This window comes from Scyliorhinus torazame, chromosome 6 (genome assembly GCF_047496885.1).
Source record: "Scyliorhinus torazame isolate Kashiwa2021f chromosome 6, sScyTor2.1, whole genome shotgun sequence".
Taxonomy (NCBI): domain Eukaryota; kingdom Metazoa; phylum Chordata; class Chondrichthyes; order Carcharhiniformes; family Scyliorhinidae; genus Scyliorhinus; species Scyliorhinus torazame.
In genome coordinates, this window is record NC_092712.1 from 183,088,118 (window position 1) to 183,113,841 (window position 25,724).

Sequence of the window (25,724 nt, forward strand, 5' to 3'; positions counted from 1 at the left end):
GCAGAGACAACAGCAGTACACTTGCTTTGTCTAGCTTCAGCTCCAACACTGAAAACATAGAACATAGAACATAGAAAATACAACACAGAACAGGCCCTTCGGCCCACGATGTTGTGCCGAACCTTTGTCCTAGATTAATCATAGATTGTCATTGAATTTACAGTGCAGAAGAAGGCCATTCGGCCCTTTGAGTCTGCACCGGCTCCTGGAAAGAGCACCCTACCCAAACTCAACACCTCCACCCAACACCAAGGGCAATTTTGGACATTAAGGGCAATTTATCATTGGCCAATTCACCTAACCCGCACATCTTTGGACTGTGGGAGGAAACCGGAGCACCCGGAGGAAACCCACGCAGACACGGGGAGGACGTGCAGACTCCGCACAGACAGTGACCCAAGCCGGAATCGAACCTGGGACCTTGGAGCTGTGAAGCATTGTGCTATCCACAATGCTACCGTGCTGCCCTTAAGAACAAATAAATCTACACTATATCATTTTACCGTAATCCATGTACCTATCCAATAGCTGCTTGAAGGTCCCTAATGTTTCCGACTCAACTACTTCCACAGGCAGTGCATTCCATGCCCACACTACTCTCTGGGTAAAGAACCTACCTCTGATATCCCTCCTATATCTTCCACCTTTCACCTTTAATTTATGTCCCCTTGTAATGGTGTGTTCCACCCGGGGAAAAAGTCTCTGACTGTCTACTTTATCTATTCCCCTGATCATCTTATAAACCTCTATCAAGTCGCCCCTCAGCCTTCTCCGTTCTAATGAGAAAAGGCCTAGCACCCTCAACCTTTCCTCGTAAGACCTACTCTCCATTCCAGGCAACATCCTGGTAAATCTTCTTTGCACCTTTTCCAAAGCTTCCACATCCTTCCTAAAATGAGGCGACCAGAACTGTACACAGTACTCCAAATGTGGCCTTACCAAAGTTTTGTACAGCTGCATCATCACCTCACGGCTCTTAAATTCAATCCCTCTGTTAATGAACGCGAGCACACCATAGGCCTTCTTCACAGCTCTATCCACTTGAGTGGCAACTTTCAAAGATGTATGAACATAGACCCCAAGATCTCTCTGCTCCTCCACATTGCCAAGAACTCTGCCGTTAACCCTGTATTCCGCATTCATATTTGTCCTTCCAAAATGGACAACCTCACACTTTTCAGGGTTAAACTCCATCTGCCACTTCTCAGCCCAGCTCTGCATCCTATCTATGTCTCTTTGCAGCCGACAACAGCCCTCCTCATTATCCACAACTCCACCAATCTTCGTCTGCAAATTTACTGACCCACCCTTCAACTCCCTCATCCAAGTCATTAATGAAAATCACAAACAGCAGAGGACCCAGAACTGATCCCTGTGGTACGCCACTGGTAACTGGGATCCAGGCTGAATATTTGCCATCCACCACCACTCTCTGACTTCTATCGGTTAGCCAGTTCGTTATCCAACTGGCCAAATTTCCCACTATCCTATGCCTCCTTACTTTCTGCATAAGCCTACCATGGGGAACCTTATCAAATGCCTTACTAAAATCCATGTACACTACATCCACTGCTTTACCTTCATCCACATGCTTGGTCACCTCCTCAAAGAATTCAATAAGACTTGTAAGGCAAGACCTACCCCTCACAAATCCGTGCTGACTATCCCTCATCAAGCAGTGTCTTTCCAGATGCTCAGAAATCCTATCCTTCAGTACCCTTTCCATTACTTTGCCTACCACCGAAGTAAGACTAACTGGCCTGTAATTCCCAGGGTTATCCCTAGTCCCTTTTTTGAACAGGGGCACGACATTCGCCACTCTCCAATCCCCTGGTACCACCCCTGTTGACAGTGAGGACGAAAAGATCATTGCCAACGGCTCTGCAATTTCATCTCTTGCTTCCCATAGAATCCTTGGATATATCCCATCAAGCCCGGGGGACTTGTCTATCCTCAAGTTTTTCAAAATGCCCAACACATCTTCCTTCCTAACAAGTATTTCCTCGAGCTTACCAATCTGTTTCACACTGTCCTCTCCAACAATATCGCCCCTCTCATTTGTAAATACAGAAGAAAAGTACTCGTTCAAGACCTCTCCCATCTCTTCAGACTCAATACACAATCTCCCGCTACTGTCCTTGATCGGACCTACCCTCGCTCTAGTCATTCTCATATTTCTCACATATGTGTAAAAGGCCTTGGGGTTTTCCTTGATCCTACCTGCCAAAGATTGTTCATGCCCTCTCTTAGCTCTCCTAATCCCTTTCTTCAGTTCCCTCCTGGCTATCTTGTATCCCTCCAATGCCCTGTCTGAACCTTGTTTCCTCAGCCTTACATAAGTCTCCTTTTTCCTCTTAACAAGACATTCAACCTCTCTTGTCAACCATGGTTCCCTCACTCGACCATCTCTTCCCTGCCTGACAGGGACATACATATCAAGGACACGTAGCACCTGTTCCTTGAACAAGTTCCACATTTCACTTGTGTCCTTCCCTGACAGCCTATGTTCCCAACTTATGCACTTCAATTCTTGTCTGACAACATCGTATTTACCCTTCCCCCAATTGTAAACCTTGCCCTGTTGCACGTACCTATCCCTCTCCATTACTAAAGTGAAAGTCACAGAATTGTGGTCACTATCTCCAAAATGCTCCCCCACTAACAATTCTATCACTTGCCCTGGTTCATTACCCAGTACTACATCCAATATTGCCCCTCCTCTGGTCAGACAATCTACATACTGTGTTAGAAAAGCTTCCTGGACACACTGCACAAACACCACCCCATCTAAACTATTTGATCTAAAGAGTTTCCACTCAATATTTGGGAAGTTAAAGTCGCCCATGACTACTACCCTATGACTTCTGCACCTTTCCAAAATCTGTTTCCCAATCTGTTCCTCCACATCTCTGCTACTATTGGGGAGCCTATAGAAAACACCTAACAAGGTGACTGCTCCTTTCCTATTTCTGACTTCAACCCATACTACCTCAATAGGGTGATACTCCTCGAACTGCCTTTCTGCAGCTGTTATACTATCTCTAATTAATAATGCCACCCCCCCCCCACCTCTTTTACCACCCTCCCTAATCTTATTGAAACATCTATAACCAGGGACCTCCAACAACCATTTCTGCCCCTCTTCTATCCAAGTTTCCGTGATGGCCACCACATCGTAGTCCCAAGTACCGATCCATGCCTTAAGTTCACCCACCTTATTCCTGATGCTTCTTGCGTTGAAGTATACACACTTCAACCCATCTCAGTGCCTGCAAGTACTCTCCTTTGTCAGTGTTCCCTTCCCCACTGCCTCACTACATGCTTTGGCGTCCTGAATATCGGCTACCTTAGTTGCTGGACTACAAATCCGGTTCCCATTCCCCTGCCAAATTAGTTTAAACCCTCCCGAAGAGTACTAGAAAACCTCCCTCCAAGGATATTGGTGCCCCTCTGGTTCAGATGCAACCCGTCCTGCTTGTACAGGTCCCACCTTCCCCAGAATGCGCTCCAATTATCCAAATACCTGAAGCCCTCCCTCCTACACCATTCCTGCAGCCACGTGTTCAACTGCACTCTCTCCCTATTCCTAGCCTCGCTATCACGTGGCACCGGCAACAAACCAGAGATGACAACTCTGTCTGTCCTGGCTTTTAACTTCCAGCCTAACTCCCTAAACTTGTTTATTACCTCCACACCAAACAAAACTAAAACACAGGCACACCCAAGCTTTTCTCAAAGTGAAACTAAAAAGCAGAGCCAGAGCTCAGCCCCACCCACACACTCACATCACTGAAGTAACATGAGCAGCCAAACATTTCTTAAAGCGACATTCTCATGGCAAAGTGCAGACTCCACACAGCCAGTCTCCCGAGGCCGGAATTGAACCTGGGACCGTGGAGCTGTGAGGCAGCAGTGCTAATCACTGTGCCAGCATGCCACCCTTTTACCAAGTGCCACACTATATGGTGGGCTAAACGTGACTTTCCTCGCCCAAAATTTGACTTTGACGATTTCTGAGATGATTCCAACCATAGTGCCCAAATGTTTGGATTGAAAATATGAATAAATAACCCTCTTTATTTAAATTCACAAAAGTTTCCTGCTGTTATCCAAATTGACCACATGCTCAAGGGGACTAAGGGACATAGAAACATCTCCCTTTCTAAAAATACTCTGATAAAGGACAGTAAGGAAAGGGGATTGCTTGTTTGACTTAATCTCTCCTCCAATTGGTAATAGTAAAGGTAGCACAGTGGGTAGCACTGATGCTTCACAGCTCCTGGTTCCCAGGTTCGATTCCCAGCTTGGGTCACTGTCTGTGTGGAGTCTGCACATTCTGCCCGTGTCTGCCCGTGTTTTCCCCGGGTGCTCCGGTTTTGTCCCACAAGCCCTGAAAGACGTGCTGTTAGGTAACTTGGACATTCTGAATTCTCCCTCCATGTACCTGAACAGGCACCGGAATGTGGCGACTAGGGGCTTTTCACAGTAACTTCTTTGCAGTGTTAATGTAAGCCTACTTGTGCCAATAAAAATTATTATATTATAACTATGTTTGTAATACATATCCAGTGCTGCAATTATACAAGTGACTGTATTTCAAGAGAGTTCACAAAGCAAATGTCCTTAGCAGATAGCACCCTGGAAAATCTGGAGTGACTGCATCATACTATTAACAAATCCTTGATACTTAGTAAATTGACTGGCCCGGCCCCTAATTCACATTTTATAGTGACAGTGCACTTTTATTCCAAATATATCGAGCATGATATTTCACAAGTAACTTACCCAGGACAAGTATTTTTGTAATACAGACTGCCGGAGGGCTGTAGACAGATTGTAGTCTTCAGAGCTGTGATGAACTTGGTGTGCTGCCCACAAGATATTCACTTCTGCAACACAAAGCAAAAAATACCATTTCACAAATTTGTATTATGCAGAGAGTTAGTCAGGCAACTCAGCTCCTCAACGCTGGCTTTTCACTGCTATAAGTGCTATTTTGCATTCAAAATTGTGTCGCATGCCGTGCTAACGACAGGATGCCAGAAATCATCGGAGCAGACTGATCGGAGCAGGTTGTTGCCAGCGCTGTCACGTTAGAGCTCAATAGTTCAGCTAATGCCATCTCCTAACGTCGTACTGCTACACATTCAGCAGCAGAAAGGATCCCCCACAAACACTCATACATAGAAAATAGAAGCAGGAGGAGGCCATTCAGCTCTTTTAGCCTGCTTCGCCATTCATTATGATCATGGCTGATCATAAAGTTCAATACCCAGATCCAGCCTTCTCCCCATATTCCTTGATCCCTTTAGCCCCAAGAGCTGTATCTAATTCCTTCTTGAAATTACACAATGTTTTTTGTTGTCCTATCCTGGGCCCGGCTGAAACCTCTAGCAACGGAGATCTGGTTTTCCCAGAATCCTGGTTGTTACCTTTATTCATGAGTGGCATTTGGACTATATTGGTTAGCTTAATTGGAATGTAGAGGCAGGTTTAAGAAGTAGGTTAAAGATTCTGTGATTGCTTTGCAGAGTTTTTGTCTGTTTCGCATAAAAAGGAGATAGGAGGCACTAAAGAAGGTGAAAAAAAATTACATAAGCGATCAGGAAAGGCTGAACAGGCTGGGACTGTTTCCTCTGGAAACGGGAAGACTGCAAAGTGAGCTATCAGAGGTCTTCAAGATCCTGGAGGGATTCAATAAAGCAGACATAGTTATTTCCAATTGTGGAAGTGTCCTCACCGCAAATAGCCCATGTCTGCAGCACCTGCTCAAGCTTGGTCCCTGTCTCTTCACACTGTCTGCACTGAGACAATGGACTCATGGACAAGGTGGAACATTTTAATGGGGTTTCAAACAGCAAGAGGAAAGAGAGGAAAAGGAGAAGTTCTCACTGATTCCAATGCCCATTGGCTTGGGAGGGATTCACAACACAGCTTGTTGCATAGCATTGAGTGACAGATCACAACTTCAGGCTTTCTGTGCTAATGTACTCATGCAGAAGTTGCAATCAGTTTTATTGTGGCAAATGGTGGCAAACACTGATGGTTAACTATCAAACCACTGACCCCTCCCAACCCCAGCCCCAGCGGTACGGTAACACTATGGTTACCACTGCTGCCTCACTGCGCCAGTACCCGGATTATTTCCAGCCTTGGGTGACTGGAAAGTTTGTACTGTGGCATTTGCACTTTCTACCTGTGAATGCGTGTGTTTCCTCCGGGTGTTCCAGTTTACTCCCACAGTCCAAAGATGTGCAGTTTAGTTGGATTGGCCATGATCAATTGCCCCTCAGTGTCCAAAAGATCAGGTTAGGTGGGGTTACGGGGATAGGGTGGGGACCTGACCGAGGTAGGGAGCTGTTACAGAGGGGTGGTGCAAACTCAATGGGTCGAATGGCCTCCTTCTGCACTGTAGTGATTCTATGATTCCCCCCACCCACTGCAAAATCCAGGCTAATATGTCCTAACTTACAGCTCAGAAAATATTTGTTATTCTATATTGAATCTAAACAAATAGTTGCCAAAATATTGCTTGCCAGTCCTAATTGCAAGATAGTTGAGTCAACTTGGGGTGCTGTGAGCCGAATCCTGATTTAATTGTAGAATGTGAGTGCAAAAATCAATTTCCACTTATTGCCAAGCCAAACATGATGGCAAAAAACAAAGATTCTCATCTCACAGGATATGTATTCTCCCATCTTTTTCCTATTTGCCTGAACAAATTGAACATAATCAAGCTTTTGCCAAATGTTACTTTGAATGAACAGCAAGCATCATCAATTTTTATTAGCTTTTTATAACCACAAATTATTTACAAGCTTCTGAGTAGATTTCATAAGTATTATGACTGTAATTATATTTAAAATTGTCAGAAGTCATATTTCACTTTGCCTTGAGCTAAAGGCTCACAATTAAATGCAGATTATGATATATTGATATGGATTTTATAATGATAAGATACAAGTATATAAACCCTTTTTTTATCCTAAACATAAATATCATCATACTATCATATTTATGAAACCTGTCATTAAAATATTTCTGTTTTCCATTTTCCAAACCTCAATCCCAGCTTTATACCAACTGTAACAGATGGGCTGCAGCTATAAGTGATCCAATAATAACACCTGTGTGCAACCTTCAATGTAGGAAACCTCCTGAAGGCATGGGGAGGAACACGCATCAAGGAAAAACCAGTGCAATAACTTGTATTTTTATGGAGCCTTTAAATCAGCCCTCACGGGGGCTGGTTTAGCACAGTGGGCAAAACAGCTGGCTTGTAATGCAGAACAAGAGCAGCAGCGCGGGCTCAATTCCCGTACTGGCCTCCCCGAACAGGCATCGGATTGTGGCAACGAGGGGCTTTTCACAGTAACCTCATTGAAGCCTACTTGTGACAATAAGCGATTATTATTATTATTAACATAGCAAAATATACCAAGCTGTGATCCAGGAGCACTGTCAAACACAAATCGACACTGAGTCACACAAGAAGGTATTAGGAGAAGTTTGAGGGCAGGTTTAGACAAAGAGGTTGGTTTGAAGGAATGCTTTCATGGAAAAAGGGAGAGTAGGAAGTTTGCGAGGTTTAGGGAAGGTATTGCAGAACTGAGTGCCTGAGCAATTGAAAGAACAGCCACTATCGATGGAACAATGGAAATCAGGCTTGTGCAGGAGACCCACAATAGGAGGAATGCAGCGATCTTGACTAGTTGTTGGGCTGGAGGAACTCGCAGAGATAGGGTGGGATGAGACCTGGGGCCGTTTTCAAAACAGGGATGTGAGTTTTAAAAACGAGGCTTTGCTGAACTTGGAGCCAATGTAGATCAGCGAATGTGACTTGGTGAGAGAGAATATTTTTCTTATCTTTATGTTCGCAATCTGAATTCTAGGGAATCCATGTAGCATGGCAGCAGGTTTGTACCTGAAAATGCTCACTTGGTAAATTTCCAATCCTACTGCGCCATTACAATGGGATGCTTTTCCAAAATCGGGTACAGAGAGGACCTCTTGGAAAACAAAGCTGGTAAACATCCAGGTTGCTCTTGCCTGCCATCTAGTGATAGGTTTCATTGTGGAAAAGGCTTGCAAGTGAGCCGCCTGTTTACCTTCTCTATTGGGTTCAGTGCTTGGCATTTGTTGATAGTTCTAAGAAAGTCAGGACTCGTTTTCATTTCACATTAAAATGAGAAAAACTTAATAAAAACCATTCTGAACTCTGAACCAGAACCTAGCGATTGCAGCAAGTTTAAAATGAGCAGAGAACAGACACAATTTGGGGAGGCGTGCCAAAGCCAAATTCTTGTGAATTTAAAGCAATTTGTAATATACCAGGCTGAAATTTTATAGAAAAATAAATGTGAAAAGCCAGTCTGCAAACATTTAGCAATTCTGAATACTGATAATATTAAACAGCTGGAATAACTGGTGAGCATTTCGATGGATAAACGAAGCCAGTCTGAACTCCCAACTAAAACTGGCAAATCAATTATAGTGTACTGGAGGAAGATTTCCTCCGTGTGCAATGTGTAATGGAATCATAAAGCTGTTTACAAAGAACATTTTGTGATTTGCCACGTATGGTACCCAAAGGCATTCTTTCCCCAAGTCATTGCAAGTTGGAATGTTAGTGTATATTACAAGCAGCTCAGTAATTTTCTCTTGCTAATCAACAAACAGAATTTAAATCACTGTTCAAATTTAAAGGCTGAGCCTGTGCTGCCAGGCAAATCAGAAAATGGAGGTACAGTCTTCTAGTCATATTATCAAATTGTGCCCCTTCCACATGCAGCTTCACGATGGGCATGCCAGATGACAGAATCATGCTAATTGCCACACCTCATGGTAGTTTTTGAAATAGCTTTATTGTGCCAACAGTTATTGGGTCATCTTCCTACCCATCTCTGTTTCCCCATCCGATTGAGAAATTGCTTCAAAATATCTTATAATGGAGATGGCATTACATTGAACACAGGTGAAGAAGTAATTATCCATTGTACCACACTATTGAAGATAAATGTTTGGAAGTAAGGCTCTCACCGGTGAGACGTAAAGAGCTGAAGAGATGTTTGGGGGTAATGATGTGCATCACCTTGAGAATCCAACTGGAAAGGTCTTTCCCCATAAATAATTAAAAATTATTGACAGATAAATATATACTTTTTAACTCATATTAAGGTGGAGGGACTATCTTCATAATATTTCAAATGATAAGCCCTGAAATACACGGGGCGACATTCTCCTTTTGGGAGACTAAGTGTTGGCGCCGGACTGAATTATGTGCGGTTCGTGTTCCCATTATGGGTGCTATTTCTAGCGCAATTCTGGATATGCTAATGAGCCAGCACTCAGCCCACGTGAATGGAGAGCACCTGTCCCTATAGAAAGTGAGTCAACCCTCTCCCCCAGACCACTCCTTCCCAAGATTCCACCATGTCCCTTTGGCGAGATGCACTGTTCCCTGCCGCCGATTTCGTAATCGGCGATCGGGCGGAGAATCCCATTTGATGCTGAAATTGGGAGCGGCGCCTGTTTGTCGCAGGTTTTGTATGCTCCGTCCCCTCCTAAACGGCGGAATCATGTCGCGCGCCTGACGCCGTTAGGACAGTCTCTGCGCGTCACCTGAAGGCCCTCCCCCGATGCTCCGCCCCCATTGGGCTGAATTCCTGATGGTTGACGTGTGGTCTCAGCGATCGGGAACCCGGTGTGGCGGCTGCGGACTGCGTCCAGCACCGCACATTCGGATGGGAACCGTGCTTCTGCGAGGGCTGGGAGAACTGGTGGGGGGGTGGCGAGGGGGTCACTATCTGGAAGGTCGGGTCCCCGCACGGCCGGCGCCATGTTTTACGGTGCGACCACTGCAGGGCGTCGCCGTGCGCATGCATGGCCACGGACCCGGGCATTCTCTGGCGGTTTATAGCATGGGAGCCAGGGGTTTTACCCGCGCATCTACGAGCCACTCACCGGTCGCAGGATCGGTGAAGGGTTGCCGCCGATTGTTTCACGTAAAACACCACAGATCCTCTGCACTTAGCCTCAAATACGGTGAGTACAGCACCTTGGGTTTCGTCTTGCAGGATCACCATCAGACCAGGTCGGCCTGTCTGGGGTACCTCACCCCCAGCCACACCTCCAGCACACCCCAGAGGACCAATCTAGAGACGGCACCAACCTCTCGGCACTGCATTCATCTGCGCCCTCCACCATCGCAGAGACTATCACCACGGTGGGGCATTTTAGTGAAGAGGCTCCTGGGCCACCTTCTGGTGCGCACGTGACACATGCTGCAGCACATCATGTGGAGGTAAGGAATCTTGAGGGAGCGGACAGTCGGAGGGCTTCTGAAAAGTATGATCCCATCACTGGTGGAGATGTAGATGCAGAACCAGATCTACAGAAGGGGTGGGTGTCAGGAATTTGCCAGCACCGCAGGTGCAGATGAGAGAGTCCAACCACCTTCAGGTGTAGGCGATTGTGCCGACAATGCATGGTACCCAGGCCAACACTGAATGGGTGGCATCCGTGGTGGAAGCCTTGGGTAGAAAAGTCACAGCCATGGGCCAAGACATCCAAGGCTTAGGGCACACTGTGCGGTCGATGGCTGAAGCTCAGGACAGGGGAGCCAAGTCACAGCAGCCATGTGGCAGGCCCACATGGAATTGCTGCTGCATTCCAGCGCTTGGCCTAGTCACAAAGGGTCATGTCTGAGAGCTTCAAGTGTATTGACCGGGCGCTGACCGACCTGCTCCACTCACAGACAGACATGACCATGGCGCAGAGGGATATGATTCACTCACTGAGGGAAGTGGACCAGTCTGTTTTCCACGGTTGAGGCCATCAAGATACTGGTTGAGACGAGAGCGGGCCTCCAGGACTGGCTGCACCAGGTGACATGGAGCCTCCGGAGCTCAATCTGACCTCACCTCCATCCCATGGAGTAGCACGGGGGCCATCGAGTACCTCGAGGGTGGAGGAAGTAATGGGGTCAGTGATGGTGCCTCCCACAGGAAAGGTGCTGGAGCACCGCAGTGGTTCTGCATCTCCCTCACTACAAACCCCTTTTTTACAAACATTCTGACGCATCTGATGGGCAGCGGGCATAACAGGTTGGCATCTTGTCACCTGTGGCACCTGAAAGTCGGCTGGTCTGAACCCGGTCCAAGCCCTCTATGGGACAGCCACCAAAGGCATCTCAGGTCAGAGGGTGAGTTGCGCAGCAGGCCGCCTCCATGTCTGATGTGCTGTCTGGGGTCACACTGAGAAGGAACAGTAGGCCACGTAAAATAAGGAAGTTATACACCAGTTAAGTAGGCATGGGTGCAGCACATAAATTAAAGGTGGGGGTCAGGGCACAATAACACATCAAGTCATGATTAAACACCTTTTTACAAACATTCCAACTTGCCTCAATCCTGTCTGAAGGGCGTGAAGGATGGGCTGGGTGCAGAGGGTATGCCATGTGGGGGGTTTGTGGGAGGTTGGTGGTGTGGGTGTTGGAGGATGGCATGGGGCAGGACCCCCGCAGCAATTGAATGTTCCACCTGAGGTCACCCCCAGAGGTGGCAGGGAATGGGGCCAGAAGTGTGAGAGTGCCTTACAGCATACCCAGTAAGTATCACATCGCCACTCACCATCACCATAAGCACACCAACCCCCCCGCAAGAATATATGGGATGGAATGGGGGCAGCACACATGCAGGGATCACCCGGACGGACCGTGGAAGGTGATCCTGAAGGCAAGAATCAGACTTTGCCAAACGATGAGGAGCACCAGAGCTCATCTCACTGCGAGTCATCATCATCCTCCGTCCCATGGACAAATCCCACTGATACTGCCTGCCCAGGGCCAAATCCCTGTAGTGATGCAGGTAGGACACTCAGAGGGGGTGTGTGGAACTAGGGTATGGGGTGGAGTGATGGGAGGAGGGACAGGGGAGGATGTGAGCACCTATAGGGAAGGGCGCACCATTTTGTGGGGGAGGGAGGGGGGAAGGGTATGGAGAGGTGGGACAGGTTGACAGATCTGTCTTCCAGTAGTTGTCCCATGTGCAGCAGCCCTGCAGCACACATTGGGGAGCCTGCCATGTCAGCCATGCCCAGTTCCTCCTGGTCATCCTAGAACATAAGAACATGGAACAGGAGTAGGCCATCTGGCCCCTCGAGCCTGCTCCGCAATTTAATGAGATCATGGCTGATCTTTGTGGACTCAGCTCCACTCTCCGGCCCGTACACCATATCCCCGAATCCCTTTATTCTTTAGAAAGGCATCTATCTTTTTCTTTAAAACGTTTAAAGAAGGAGCCTCTACTGCTTCACTGGGCAAGGAATTCCAGAGATTCACAACCCTTTGGGTGAAGAAGTTCCTCCTACACTCCGACCTAAATCTACCTCCCCTTATTTTGAGACTATGCCCCCTAGTTCTGCTTTCCCCGACCAGTGGAAACAACCTGCCCACATCTATCCTATCTATTCCCTTCATAATTTTATATGTCTCAATAAGATCCCCCCGCATCCTTCTAAACTCCAATGAGTACAGTCCCAGTCTACCCAACCTCTCGTCATAATCTAATCCCCTCAACTCTGGGATCAACCTAGTGAATCTCCTCTGCACTCCCTCCAGTGCCAATATGTCCTTTCTCAGGTAAGGAGACCAAAACTGAACACAATACTCCAGATGCGGCCTCACCAACACCCTATATTTACAGGACACAGAGAGCAGTCAGGAGAGGGAGCAGCCAGGAGCCTGTAATTTGTACCAAAAGGTTGCGTTTAAAACAAATACTGCAGCAATGACGGTCTGAGCCAGGCCACCCAGATCTTATGGGGGGACATCCCGAATCCATGGAGCTGTCAGCAAGTTGATCCCCGCTACTACCCTGGCCCTGGCAGCCACCCACCCAACAAGCGTGACAATTTGTAACATTTTATCAAACTTTACTTACCTTCTGTCTCCCTCGGCAGCTAGTCCCCGCTTGTCAATACCTGTAGTAAACCGTGCCTGCTTGACCTCCGCTGAATGGGGCGGAGCATCACGGAGGCCCAGAGCACACTGGGTCAAACCCAGTAATGACATTTAAATGCATGCAAATGCCAGTTTTGCATGTCGCTGGCGGTGCAGGGCGCAAACCTTGTTATCACCACCAGTGAGGGACTTGCGGAGCATGGCACCCGATTTGGTGCCGGGAGCAGACCTCGATTTTGGATGGACGTTCGATTCACCATCCAAGCTCAGTTTGCATTTGTGGTGTTGCGAGGCTGAGAATTCTGCCCTCTGTTTCTTCACTTAGCCTTGATTCCAGTAACTTTACCCTATCCTGCTGCTCAGAGCTCCCAGGATTAAATGAGGAAAGATCTCACTGTGGAGTTTAACCTTCAGGGTAGCACAAAGGTAGTGCCTATTAAGTGTCCTCAGTTACAACAAAAAAAGTGCCTAATATTTTCCGATGAATCTTATATTTACGAATGCAGCCATTACAAGGATCACGCTACTGCATATTTTGTAAGTATGATAAATATAATGTATTCTGTCATCCTCAACAGTTGAAGAATCTGGATGTCATTACTCTAAGCATTATTAGTGCCAATTTTTGTCAGTGTGTTCGAGACACTATGAACATATTTTAAAAGTGGGATTGAGAAAAAACACACTGTAAATTAAAACCTACATTTTTGGGAACGTGACTTGGTGTCCCTCCAAGATCAATCTTAGGTCCTCTCCTTTTTCTGCTCTATGTGCTGGGCGCGATTGAACGGCATCGTTGCATCCAATTTAGTGATGCGACGAGACCATTAAATCACACGAGATTTGAGACACTCGGAACACCTCGTGAGATCTAATTAGATCTCAGGAGAGAACCAGATTTACATATTTAAGTGAGCAGTTAGGCTTACTTAAATATATTGGCGCCCAATGCTCCCGAGGCTCAGGAACAAATGCCCACACCTGGGAGACTTCAAAATGGTGCCAGAAAAACATGGACCAGGTGTAATGGTGCCTGGGGGTGGGGTCTCCCCGGCCATCAAAGGCCATAGGTGGTCGGACTCTGGGCAGGGTGGCACCCTGGGACTCCTGCTGCAACCAGGTGTGTTGGTACTGCCAGCCTGGGATGTTGGCACATCTAGGCTGACTCGGGCACTGCCAGGGTATCAGGCTGGCAGTGCCAATGTGTCCAGGTGCCAGGTTGCCTGTGCCAGGGATCGGGCCAGGGGGTGCCCTGCCCTTAAGATCGGGACTCGCGGTACCCCTGACAGGTAAGTTGGAGCTTGAGGGTGGTTACGGAGGCCAAGGTGGGGAGTCCAAGGGGGATCGAGAGGTCGGGGCAGCATTTCAAACTGGCGCCCTGAATTCTTCCTGCACTTACGAGCTCAGCTGGGCAGTGCAGGAAGGGAGATGAGTGCTGCCTTGACAGGGTGTTCCTCGTCAAGGCCAAAAGAAGGAAGCACCGAGAAGCACCAGGTTAAGGGGCCCGAAACAGGACTCCGTTTTCTCCCAGTTAAATCGCGCATGCTGCGTCTTGGCGACATCATCGAAAGACACAGAATTTGTTTTCACATATATGCTGCTAATGCCCAACTATGCCTCATCACCACATTTTTCAACTCCTCTACTGTTGCTAAATTATCAGACTACTCATCTGACATCCAGTACGAGATGAGCAGAAATTTCCTCAAAATAAATATTGGCAAGAACTGAAACCATTGTGTTCAGACTTGCTGCACATTCTATTCCCTAGCTACCGACTCCAGTCGGCAACAGTCTGAGATTCATGGAAAATAAGCAGGAGTAGATCAAAGAGCTCATCAAGCCTGCTCCGCCATTCAATGCAAACTTGGGCTTCAGATCCCTTCACCCACCCACTCCCTGATTCCCTGAGACCAAAATCTGTCTATCCTAGCTTCAAATCCATTCAACAATGCAGCATTCACAGCCCTGTTGGATAGGTAATTCCAAAGATTCACAACCGTCTGTATAAGGTAGGTTCCCTTCATCTCAGTCCGATATAATCAGCTCCTTGTCCTGAGTCTCTCATGATTTTAAAGTTTTCATCCTTGCTTGCGATTTCCTCCATGGCCTTGCCCCTCGCTATCTCCGTAATCTCCTCCAGCCCCTCTGAAATATCTGCACTCCTCTAACTCTGGCTTTCTCTGCATTTGTTATATTGACTCTTCCATTGGTGGCTGTGCCGTCAGTGGCCTGCAGACCCCAAGTCTGGAATTCTCACCCTACATCTCTCGACCTACTTTCCTCCTAAAGTCACTCCTCAAAACATATCTTTTTGACCAAGGTTTTGGTCATCTGACCCAACAGCTACTTGCATGGCTTGGTATCATACATTGTTTTACAATACTCCTGTGAAGAGCCTTGACAGATTCCATTGCATTACAAGTACTATATAAATACATATCTCAGTTGTTGTTGTGACTGTAATCAGACAGAGTTAGACATTCATGTATCTATCTCACAGACACACTGTATTTTCTTAAAGGAATAATTCACATGGAATGCTGCATACATACAGAACGTGAGGAAAGTAGAGGCTGACTATCAAAGCACAATTAAAGTAGATGTCGATTATAAGAATGCACACAGTTAAAACATGGTTCTGAACATGCGCACGATAGGTTAAGAATAAGAACAGCAAAACATGGGAGAGGGTAAGGGTAAAGGGTTAAAATTGAAATCACGTGATGCTGATGTAATAATGTTGCCAGATCACTTGACTGATAGGTAAGAGAGATCTGGAAGAAGGAGAAGCTTCAAACTCGCAACGAGGTCCAAAGGTATAAATACTGGCTGTAAATAAAGAGTAATGGTTTTGCGAAACTACACACTCAAACAATATACTGTGGAAGAACAGATAATCCCCAAAACCCGCATGGATCTCCCAAACACACAACAGAACATGGCAACAGCCAGGAAATGATCCAGCGAATCTGAAAAAAATGAAACAAGAATGACAAGAAAAAGCATGAGATCTACAATATCACTCCCAGAACCATTTTCTTTTGCAGAAGGCTCGCAACAGGCCCAGAACTGGGACAACTGGTGAAAAAGATTCACAAGGTAGAGAACTGCTCCAGGTTACACAAAAAAGATCAAAAGGACCAGATAAAGTATGCAGCAGGATCCCTCGCTGACAAGCGATTGATGAGACTTCAATTTATTATGAAGTAATCCTGCAAGTTTTTGAACCTTGTTTCAGTGTCCGACTCGTAAAAACAATGCCGATTGTGAGGCAAACAGAACTCAGGAAACAGAAGCGGGTGTTTGTTCACTGGGACACAACTATTCAGTTTGTCGGGCACAATTCAGAAAACGTGCCATATAAGTCTGCTAAAACAGGGAAAAAGACACCAGCCGCCATTTTGAAATGCCTTTGGCATTTCAAGCTCCATAAGTGGGAAAAATGTTCAGCAGTGGGTAGGACAGAGTACCACAACTGTGGAAAATTTAGCCACTTCAAAACTGTTTGTTGCTTGAAAGAGGGAGAACATTTTAAAACAGAACCATATATAAGAGGAAGTACCACAAACAAAGAAATTATCCTTCCTGGGTCGGTAAATGCTACTGAAAGAAAATATTGGAATATTAACCTCGAAGTGGATGGACACCCCAGATTTTAACTGGATACAGGAGCAGGGGTTTCTGTTTTATCAAAGTTAAATGAAGTTAAGCTGCTCAAACAGATTACATTACAACCTTCATCTATCAAGTTACAAGGTCCTGGAGGTACAACTTTAAAGGTCAAAGGCCAATGTATGACAAAGCTGAAATATAAAGACTTCTCATTGTCTCATTGAACTTCTCTATGTCGTTCAAAATCAGGAGTGCTCTCTGCTAAGCAAAAAGGCTTAATCTATAAAATGGATGAAGTTACTGATGAGAGCAACAGCAGAACATGTCAGGATGAATTTCCAAAATTGTTGAAGGCCCAGGGAAGTTAAAGGCCAGGTATCATAATAACGTACGAGCTGATGTGAAACCAATTTGCCTTTTTACACCGAGGAAAGTCCCTCACCCACTCTTGGACAAAGCCAAGAACAACAAAAGAACAAAGAACAAATAAAAGTACAGCACAGGAACAGGCCCTTCAGCCCTCCAAGCCTGCGCCAACCATGCTGCCCGTCTAACCTAAAATGTTCTACGCTTCTGGGGTCCATATCCCTCTATTCCCAGCCGATTCACGTATTTGTCAAGACGCCCATTAAACGTGACTATCGTACCTGCTTCCTCCACCTCCTCCGGCAGCGAGTTCCAGGCATCCACTACTCTCTGTGTAAAAATGTTCCCTCGCACATCACCTCTAAACTTAGCTCCTTGCACCTTAAACCTATGTCCCCTAGTAATTGACTCTTCCATCCTAGGAAAAATCTTCTGACTATCCACTCTGTCCATGCCCCTCATCATTTTGGAGACTTCTAACAGGTCGCCCCTCAACCTCCATCATTCCAGTGAGAGCAAACCGGGTTTATCCAACCTCTCCTCATAGCTAATGCCCTTCATACCAGGCAGCATCCTGGTAAGCCTCTTCTGTACCCTCTCCATAGCCTCCACATCCTTCTCGTAGTGTGGCGAACAGAACTGAACACTATATTCCAAATGTGACATAACTAAGGTTCTCTACAGCTGCAGCATGACTTGCCCAAATTTTATACCTAATGCCCTGGCCGATGAGGCAAGCATGATGTATGCCTTGTTGACTACCTTCTCCACCTGTGTTGCCACTTTCAGTGACCAGTAGACCTGCACACCCAGATCCCTCTGCCTGTCAATACTCTTAAGGGTTCTGCCATTTACTGTATATTTCCCACCTATATTAGACCTTCCAAAATGCATTACCTCACATTTGTCCAAGAGTCAAATTGAAAAGATGCAGCAGTCAGGGGTTATTTCTCCAGCCACTATTCATATAGAACATAGAACATAGAACATTACAGCGCAGTACAGGCCCTTCGGCCCTCGATATTGCGCCTACCTGTGAAACCACTCTAAAGCCCATCTACACTATTCCCTTATCATCCACATGTTTATCCGATGACTATTTAAATGCCCTTAATGTTGGCGAATCCACTACTGTTGTAGGCAGGGCATTCCACGCCCTTACTACTGAGTAAGGAACCTACCTCTGACATCTGTACTATATCTATCTCCCCTCAACTTAAAGCTATGTCCCCTCGTGCTAGACATCACCATCCGAGGAAAAAGGCTCTCACTGTCCAACCTATCTAATCCTCTTGTATGCCTCAATTAAGTCACCTCTTAACCTTCTTCTCTCTAACGAAAACAGCCTCAAGTCCCTCAGCCTTCCCTCATAAGATCTTCCCTCCATACCAGGCAACATCCTGGTAAATCTCCTCTGCACCCTTTCCAATGCTTCCACATCCTTCCTCTAATGCGGCGACCAGAATTGCACGCAATACTCCAAATGCGGCCGCACCAGAGTTTTGTACAGCTGCAACATGACTTCATGGCTCCGAAACTCAATCCCTCTACCAATAAAAGCTAACACACCGTATGCCTTCTTAACAACCCTCTCAACCTGGGTGGCAACTTTCAGGGATCTATGTATATGGACACCGCGATCTCTCTGCTCATCCACACTACCAATAATCTTACCATTAGCCCAGTACTCTGTCTTCCTGTTATTCCTTCCAAAATGAATCACTTCACACTTTTCTGCATTAAACTCCATTTGCCACCTCTCAGCCAAGCTCTGCAGCTTATCTATGTCCCTCTGTAACTTGTAACATCCTTCCGGACTGTCCACAACTCCACCGACTTTAGTGTCATCTGCAAATTTACTCACCCATCGTTCCAAGCCCTCCTCCAGGTCATTTATAAAAATGACAAACAGCAGTGGCACCAAAACAGATCCTTGTGGTACACCACTAGTAACTGGACTCCAGGCTGAACATTTCCCAGCAACCACCCTGTGTCTTCTTCCATTAACAATTTCTGATCCAAACTGCTAAATCACCCTGAATCCCATGCTTCCATATTTTCTGCAATAGCCTACCGTGGGGAACCTTATCAAACGCTTTACTGAAATCCATATACACCACATCAACTGCTTTACCCTCATCCACCTGTTTGGTCACCTTCTCAAAGAACTCAATAAGGTTTGTGAGGCACGACCTACCCTTCACAAAACCGTGTTGACTATCTCTAATCAAATTATTCCTTTCCAGATGATTAGACATCCTGGGTGGGATTCTCCACTCCCACGCCGAAGTGGCCGCGCCGTTGTGAACGCCGTCAAGGTTCACGACGGTGCGGAAGGCCCCGGTCCCGACCAATTCAGGCCCTGACAATGGGCCAGTATCGGGGCCGCGTCATCTACACGCGCCAGACCTTGTCGCCCGCGTAAAAGCGGCGCCGCATAGATGACGCGGCCGGCGCCAACCCACGCATGCGTGGTTGCCGTCCTCTCTAAGTCCGCCCCGCAAGAAGATGGGGGACGGATCTTGCGGGGCTGCAGAAGGAAGGAAGTCCTCCTTCAGAGAGGACCTCCATTCCAGGTGAAGCCCGGTGCAGGATCCCTCCTCGCCCCCCCAGCGTTAACGTACCGCCCACGACTGCAGCGACCAGGTGTGGACGGAGCCGGGGGGAACCCGCCATTTTGGCCTGGCCGCTCGGCCCATCGGGGCCTCAGAATAGCGGGGGTGCCGGAGAATCGCCATTTTCGGTGTCTCCGGTGATTCTCCGGCCTGCGGCCCGCGAAACTCGACCGGGCCGTTCCCGCCGCTTGGGAGAATCACGGGAGGGCGTCGGACCGGCGTCCCCGGAAATTTTGGCGACCCAGGCGATTCTCCCAATCGGCGTGGGAGTGGAGAATCGCGCCCCCTATCTCTTATAAACCTTTCCAAGACTGTGCCCACAACAGAAGTAAGGCTCACTGGTCCAAAGTTACCGGGGTTGTCGCCACTCCCCTTCTTGAACAAGGGGACAACACTTTCTATCCTCCAGTCTTCTGGCACTATTCCTGTAGACAATGATGACATAAAGGTCAAAGCCAAAGGCTCAGCAATCTCTTCCCTAGCTTCCCAGAGCATCCTAGGATAAATCCCATCCGACCCAGGGGACTTATCTATTTTCACACTTTCCAGAATTGCTAACACCTCCTCCTTATGAACCTCAAGCCTTTCTAGTCTAGTAGCCTGTATCTCAGTATTCTCCTCGACAACATTGCCTTTTTCCTGTGTGAATACTGATGGAAAATATTCATTTAGCACCACTCCTATCTCCTCGGACTCCACGCACAACTTCCCACTGCTGTCCTTGACTGGCCCTACTCTTACCCTAGTCATTCTTTTATTCCTGACATATCTATAGAAACCTATTCAGGGTTATCCTTTATCCTACCTACCAAAGACTTCTCATGTCTGTAGCCACCTAAAATGGCTGATTCCCTATTAATTTGGCCAAAACCCGATTTAAAATGGCTAACCGGAAAGGCTGATGGGAAAAGCAGCCAACAGGACACAAACGGACAGCTGCAGACAGAATAGCATATTCGGCTCTGGGGAAGTCGGCCCAGATCGATACTCAATACCATTAGCAGCACATCAACCCAGACATCTGCAGTTTAACCGGCTATCCCCGGGAACAATTGCAACATATTAGCAATTGAATGCCGGGCCAGACCTGTCGGCGCCTGCAGTGGCCGAAACAAAGACAGGTGAACGACCACTCCCCGAGCGGGGAATCGCCCCGTTATTGGAAATATCGAACCCAGTGATCAGGGAACAAGTCCAATCACTTGGGACTCAGGGTCAAGGGCCGCCCCGAGAGGCGGGAAGCCCCTGGGCCCTATAAAGTGAGAGGCCAAGTTCAGATCTCTCTCTCTCTCCCTTCTTCTCCTGATCAAGACCTCCGCAAGAACATCAACAAAGAAACAGTAAGTTTGACTCCAGCGATCGCTACCCGATAAAGACTCCTAGCCATCGACCTGTATCAGCCTTTTTGAATCCCGCGGGCCTGACCTGATTCGATAAGCCTTTTGTTTCCCTGACCTGGTGGGCCCTTCCTAAAGTTAAGTATTGGCCAGTAGTGATAGGTTTCTGTATAGATAGTAGGATTATTGTGTAAGCATTACTTGTATATAATAAATGACCGTTGATTTCAATCTTACTAAGCGGTGTGCTGACTTATTAATCATAACTCGAGCTTGAACCACGTGGCGGTATCAGAAAGATACCTGGCGACTCGTGAGCAAAGGTGACATAATCAGAGCTAATAAACTAAGGCTAATAAGAGCAACATGTCCCCTCCTGGCTCTTCTTAGCTCTCTCTTTATGTCCTTCCTAGCTAACTTGTAACTCTCGAGTGCCCTAACTGAACCTTCATATCTCATCTTTACATAAGCCTCCTTCTTCCTCTTGACAACTGATTCAACTACTTTAGTAAACCACGGTTCTCTCGCTCGACCACTTCCTCCCTGCCTCACAGGTACATACTTATCAAGGACACGCAGTACTTGTTCCTTGAACAAGCTCCACATTTCAATTGTGCCCATCCCCTGCACTTTCCCTCCCCATCCGATGCATCCTAAGTCTTGCCTCATCGCATCATAATTGCCTTTCCCCCAGATATAACTCTTGCCCTGCAGTATATACCTATCCCTGTCCATCGTAAAGTAAATGTAATCGAATTGTGGTCACTATCACCAAAGTGCTCACCTACCTCCAAATCTAACACCTGTCCTGGTTCATTACCCAGTACCAAATCCAATATGGCCTCGCCTCTCGTTGGCCTATCTACATACTGTGTCAGGAAACCCCCCTGCACACATTGGACAAAAACGGACCCATCTAAAGTACTCGAACTATAGCGTTTCCAGTCAATATTTGGAAAGTTAAAGTCCCCCATAACAACTACCCTGTTACTTTCGCTCCTATCCAGAATCATCTTTGCAATCCTTTCCTCTACATCTATGGAACTTTTCAGAGGCCTATAGAAAACTCCTAACAGGCTGACATCTCCTTTCCTGTTTCTAACCTCAGCCCATATTACCTCAGTAGACGAGTCCTCATCAAACGTCCTTTCTGCCACCGTAATACTGTCCTTGACTAACAATGCCACCCCTCCCCCTCTTTTACCAGCTTCCCTGAGCTTACTGAAATATCTAAACCCTGGCACCTGCAACAACCATTCCTGTCCCTGCTCTTTCCATGTCTCCGAAATGGCCACAACATCGAAGTCCCAGGTACCAATCCATGCCAACCTACTGGTGCTCAGAAATGGTTATCATCCTCAAGCCAAAAGGCTCCATAAGAATCTGCATGAATCCAACTCAACTAACCAAACATTTGAACATGAGATCCACCCACTGGCCTCAGTGGATGAGAACATTGCCAAACTAGTTAAGTGTGCTTTATTTTCTAAACTGTGCAAACTGTGGATTATTATTTCAATAGGTTGCTCTTTGGAGAAATCTCGAGCCCTTTCTTTTGGCCTCGTGGAGTTTCTTCCTGCCGAGGCCATACTTTAGTTGATTTCTTACTGTCATGCTCAGCTCGCCAGCAGGAATGGCTCCTTGCAGATCGGGGCACCATTTTGAACAGCAGCACTGACCTTCCCCCACCCCCCTTTCAGACCCCCTCTCTGCTGTAATGATCCCCCTCCCAAACTTTTCGGGGGCCCTCGGAACCTCTCCTCCAATGGGCAAGGCCCCTCTGGGTCTGAACCCTGGCAGTGCCAGCCTGGCACACTGACACCCTGAAACTGCCAGCCACGCACTCTGGCATCTCCAGGTGGTACTTCCAGGATTCCAGGCTGGCAGTGCCAGGGTACTACCCTGCCCTGTCCCCGACCACCCTGGTGGTCTCTAATGGCCTGCGACACCCCCCGAAGTGTTGTTATGCCTGGCCCATGTTTGTGGAAACCAGTACTAAAAGGTGCCCTGGTGGGGTCTCACAGGTGCGGCTTTAGACTCCCGGGCACCGGGTGCTTACGGCATCTGGGTATTTAAATTAGCCCAATGACTCATTAAAATATGCAGATTTGTATCTCGCCCAGCGAGGGCAAAATCCAGATTGGTTTGAGCAGTGCGAGTCGGGTGACTGACGATCGGGAGCACCTGGAGTGGAACTCGATTTGGGGGCTCTTGTGCGATTCACCCATTGAACCCGGATCCATGTTGGGTGCAGTGCAGTCGTGGAATCGTGCCCAAAGACGTGGGGTGAAATATAGAGTGCAGGGTTAATATCAGAAGCATACATTATACTGATGTACTAATGAGTTCAGATCCCATGACTGAGAAGTAAGAGAAATTGCGAATGAGAAGAAAATCCGACCAAGTGTAAAGGTCTGAATACATGTTGTAAATAAAGAGTAATGTTTTTGAGAAACTATGGGCAGGATTTTCTACCCATTTCTGTTGGCAGGATCTTTTGGTTCCACTCAAGTCGACCTTCATCGCAGGGTTGCATGTAAATTAAAATTCACTCAACGGGATCAAACTACTTTCGCCGAGGGAAAACCCACCGCAGTAAGGGGGGGGAGAAGAATCTTCTGTTCCAGCCAACAGCAAACACCCGGTGTGGCGGGTTTCCTGGTGGCAGGAGGTGCATAAAATGGAAAACCCCATTGACAGCAGATGGACGAGAAGATCCCTCCACCAGCCAATGGCCAGCATGTCTCGGAACATGCCATGGAGGCTGTGGTAAATCCCGCCAGATCACAGTTTTAATGCAGGAAAACGCAGTGGTGAATTTGCGCACTACAAGGTCTCACAAACAGCAATTAAATAAATGGCCAAATATGTCAATGGAGGGATAAATATTAGGCAGGACACTTGGAGAATTTTCGTGTCTTTCTGTGAATAATGTCTCGGTGTCTTTTTTGTCCAACTGAGAAGTCTCAGTTTAGGGTCTCAGCCAAAAGATGGCACCTCTGACAATGCAGCATGCCTTCTTTACTGCATTGAAGTGACAGGTATGTGGCCAAATATGTGGCCTACACCTTCTGACTCAGAGGTAAGAGTGCGAACAATGAACTGAGCTTAACACCAATATGGATAGGAACAGGGAAACAATTCTGATTATGTAGGTCTGAGACGGTGAATTCCTTTCAACCTATATTGGGGGAAATGTTAGAACTCATTGTAAAACAACTTCCACAAAATATACTGCAAACAAAATTTATACAAGGAAACACTGAACAACAAAAGTATAATTCATATGTCACTGGATACTCATGAAAATAGTATCGCAGCTGTCAGTTATTACTATAAGATTTCAGATTATGAGCTACATTTTAATGCAACAAGATAAAATGTTAAAATATGTGGCAATGAAAAAGGTTTATAGAAAACGGAAAGAAATCAAATTTTGTACCTTGAATCTCAATATGGAGTGATTCAATTCCTTGGTAAGAATATATCCAGGCATGTGTGTGGGGGTAGGAGACATTTGCCATAATTGTATTCCAGTTTTCTTTCACTTCAGCTAAAGATACTGTGTCACACCAGAGTGCAGTTCCGTGGCCACTGGCCAACCCTAAAGTATGTTGGCCAAATGGTCATTCTTCAAGTGAATGTCTTGATAGTGAGTGTCAGAATGTATTTGATCATGGGAACCATTACACCCCAATTTGATTCTCTCCTCATTCAATGTCAACACACACAATAGCACTTTCTAGCAGGGATTACTTCTGAGGACTGCAGCCATAGCTGAATTTCTTTTCTGAGCTCGACAGTGCCAAGGCCAGTTGAGGTGATCTTACTGCTGTTTTGAATGAGATCAGTTAATTCAGTACAGACCAGAGTCTTTTGGTCTCCATTAGTTCAATTCCACATTAAGCTGTACATTTGCAAATGAGTCATTGAGGGAGCCATCTGTGTGTGATGGTGTGATTCATGCCTGTGCATGTGTGGGAGTGTTTGGAAGCAGAAAAACTGTGACCTGTCCAATAGTATTAGCATAAACCTTGTTGATGCAGTCATGAGTTTCAGCTCTAATTATCCTATTGAATTTTCAACCAATGCAGTACAGTGTAACCCTAAATAAATCTATTTCTCAATGCGGAGTACAATTATTTGATCAAAATATACAGAAAGAATAATCTCTTTACAAGGACAATCTTCCCTGTACAGTTCAAGATGCTGAAGATAATTACAAGATAATGACCTTGATTTTGCAGTCAACAGAGGAAGAATTATGTCAGACGCTTATTACATTTAACTTGCCCAGGGACCTTCAGTGAGCTTTTGCACCAGGAGTTGTTGCAATTAGAAATCCCTTTCAATATAGCACCCTCTACAGGGGATCTGGAGTCTGTGTGAACAGGGCAAATAACCATATATCTCTGTGGTAAACCACGTGACTGTATTGTCTGGTCTGTACTGTATCATACATGCCTGGGCTTGTCCAGGTTGGCTCCGCCTGTGGCTCCTCCCCTCAGGGCTTCTGTATAAGAGTGGCAAGTCTCCGCCTCCGGCCCCAGTTCGGGTCCAGAGGCTGGAGGCTTGCTGTTTAGTGTATTAAAGCCTCAGTTAACTTTATCAACTCGTCGTGTATTATTGATGGTGTATCAATTTAATACACTAAACTTCTAAGATGGACGCTTCACTCAAGAAGAACTCGTCACTCAAGCCCGATTGCCTGGAACTGGACCCACAAACAGCTGACGCTACAGAGACTTTTGAACACTGGCTAAGCAGCTTCGAGGCCTATCTCGCGTCCTTCAACGAGGACTTCACGGACCTCCAGAAGAAGCAGGTCCT

The 25,724-nt window shown here is 46.6% G+C and overlaps 1 protein-coding gene across 4 annotated transcripts in view; it reads right to left on the reverse strand.

The window, feature by feature from the left end:
* Positions 1-25,724, reverse strand: part of agmo (alkylglycerol monooxygenase) — a 552,459-nt gene that overhangs the window by 264,439 nt on the left and 262,296 nt on the right. For all 4 annotated transcript variants that reach the window (XM_072509152.1, XM_072509153.1, XM_072509154.1 and 1 more), the window contains exon 4: positions 4,786-4,889. In XM_072509152.1, coding sequence (XP_072365253.1) covers positions 4,786-4,889 — 104 coding nt within the window. The remainder of the gene's footprint in view (positions 1-4,785; positions 4,890-25,724) is intronic.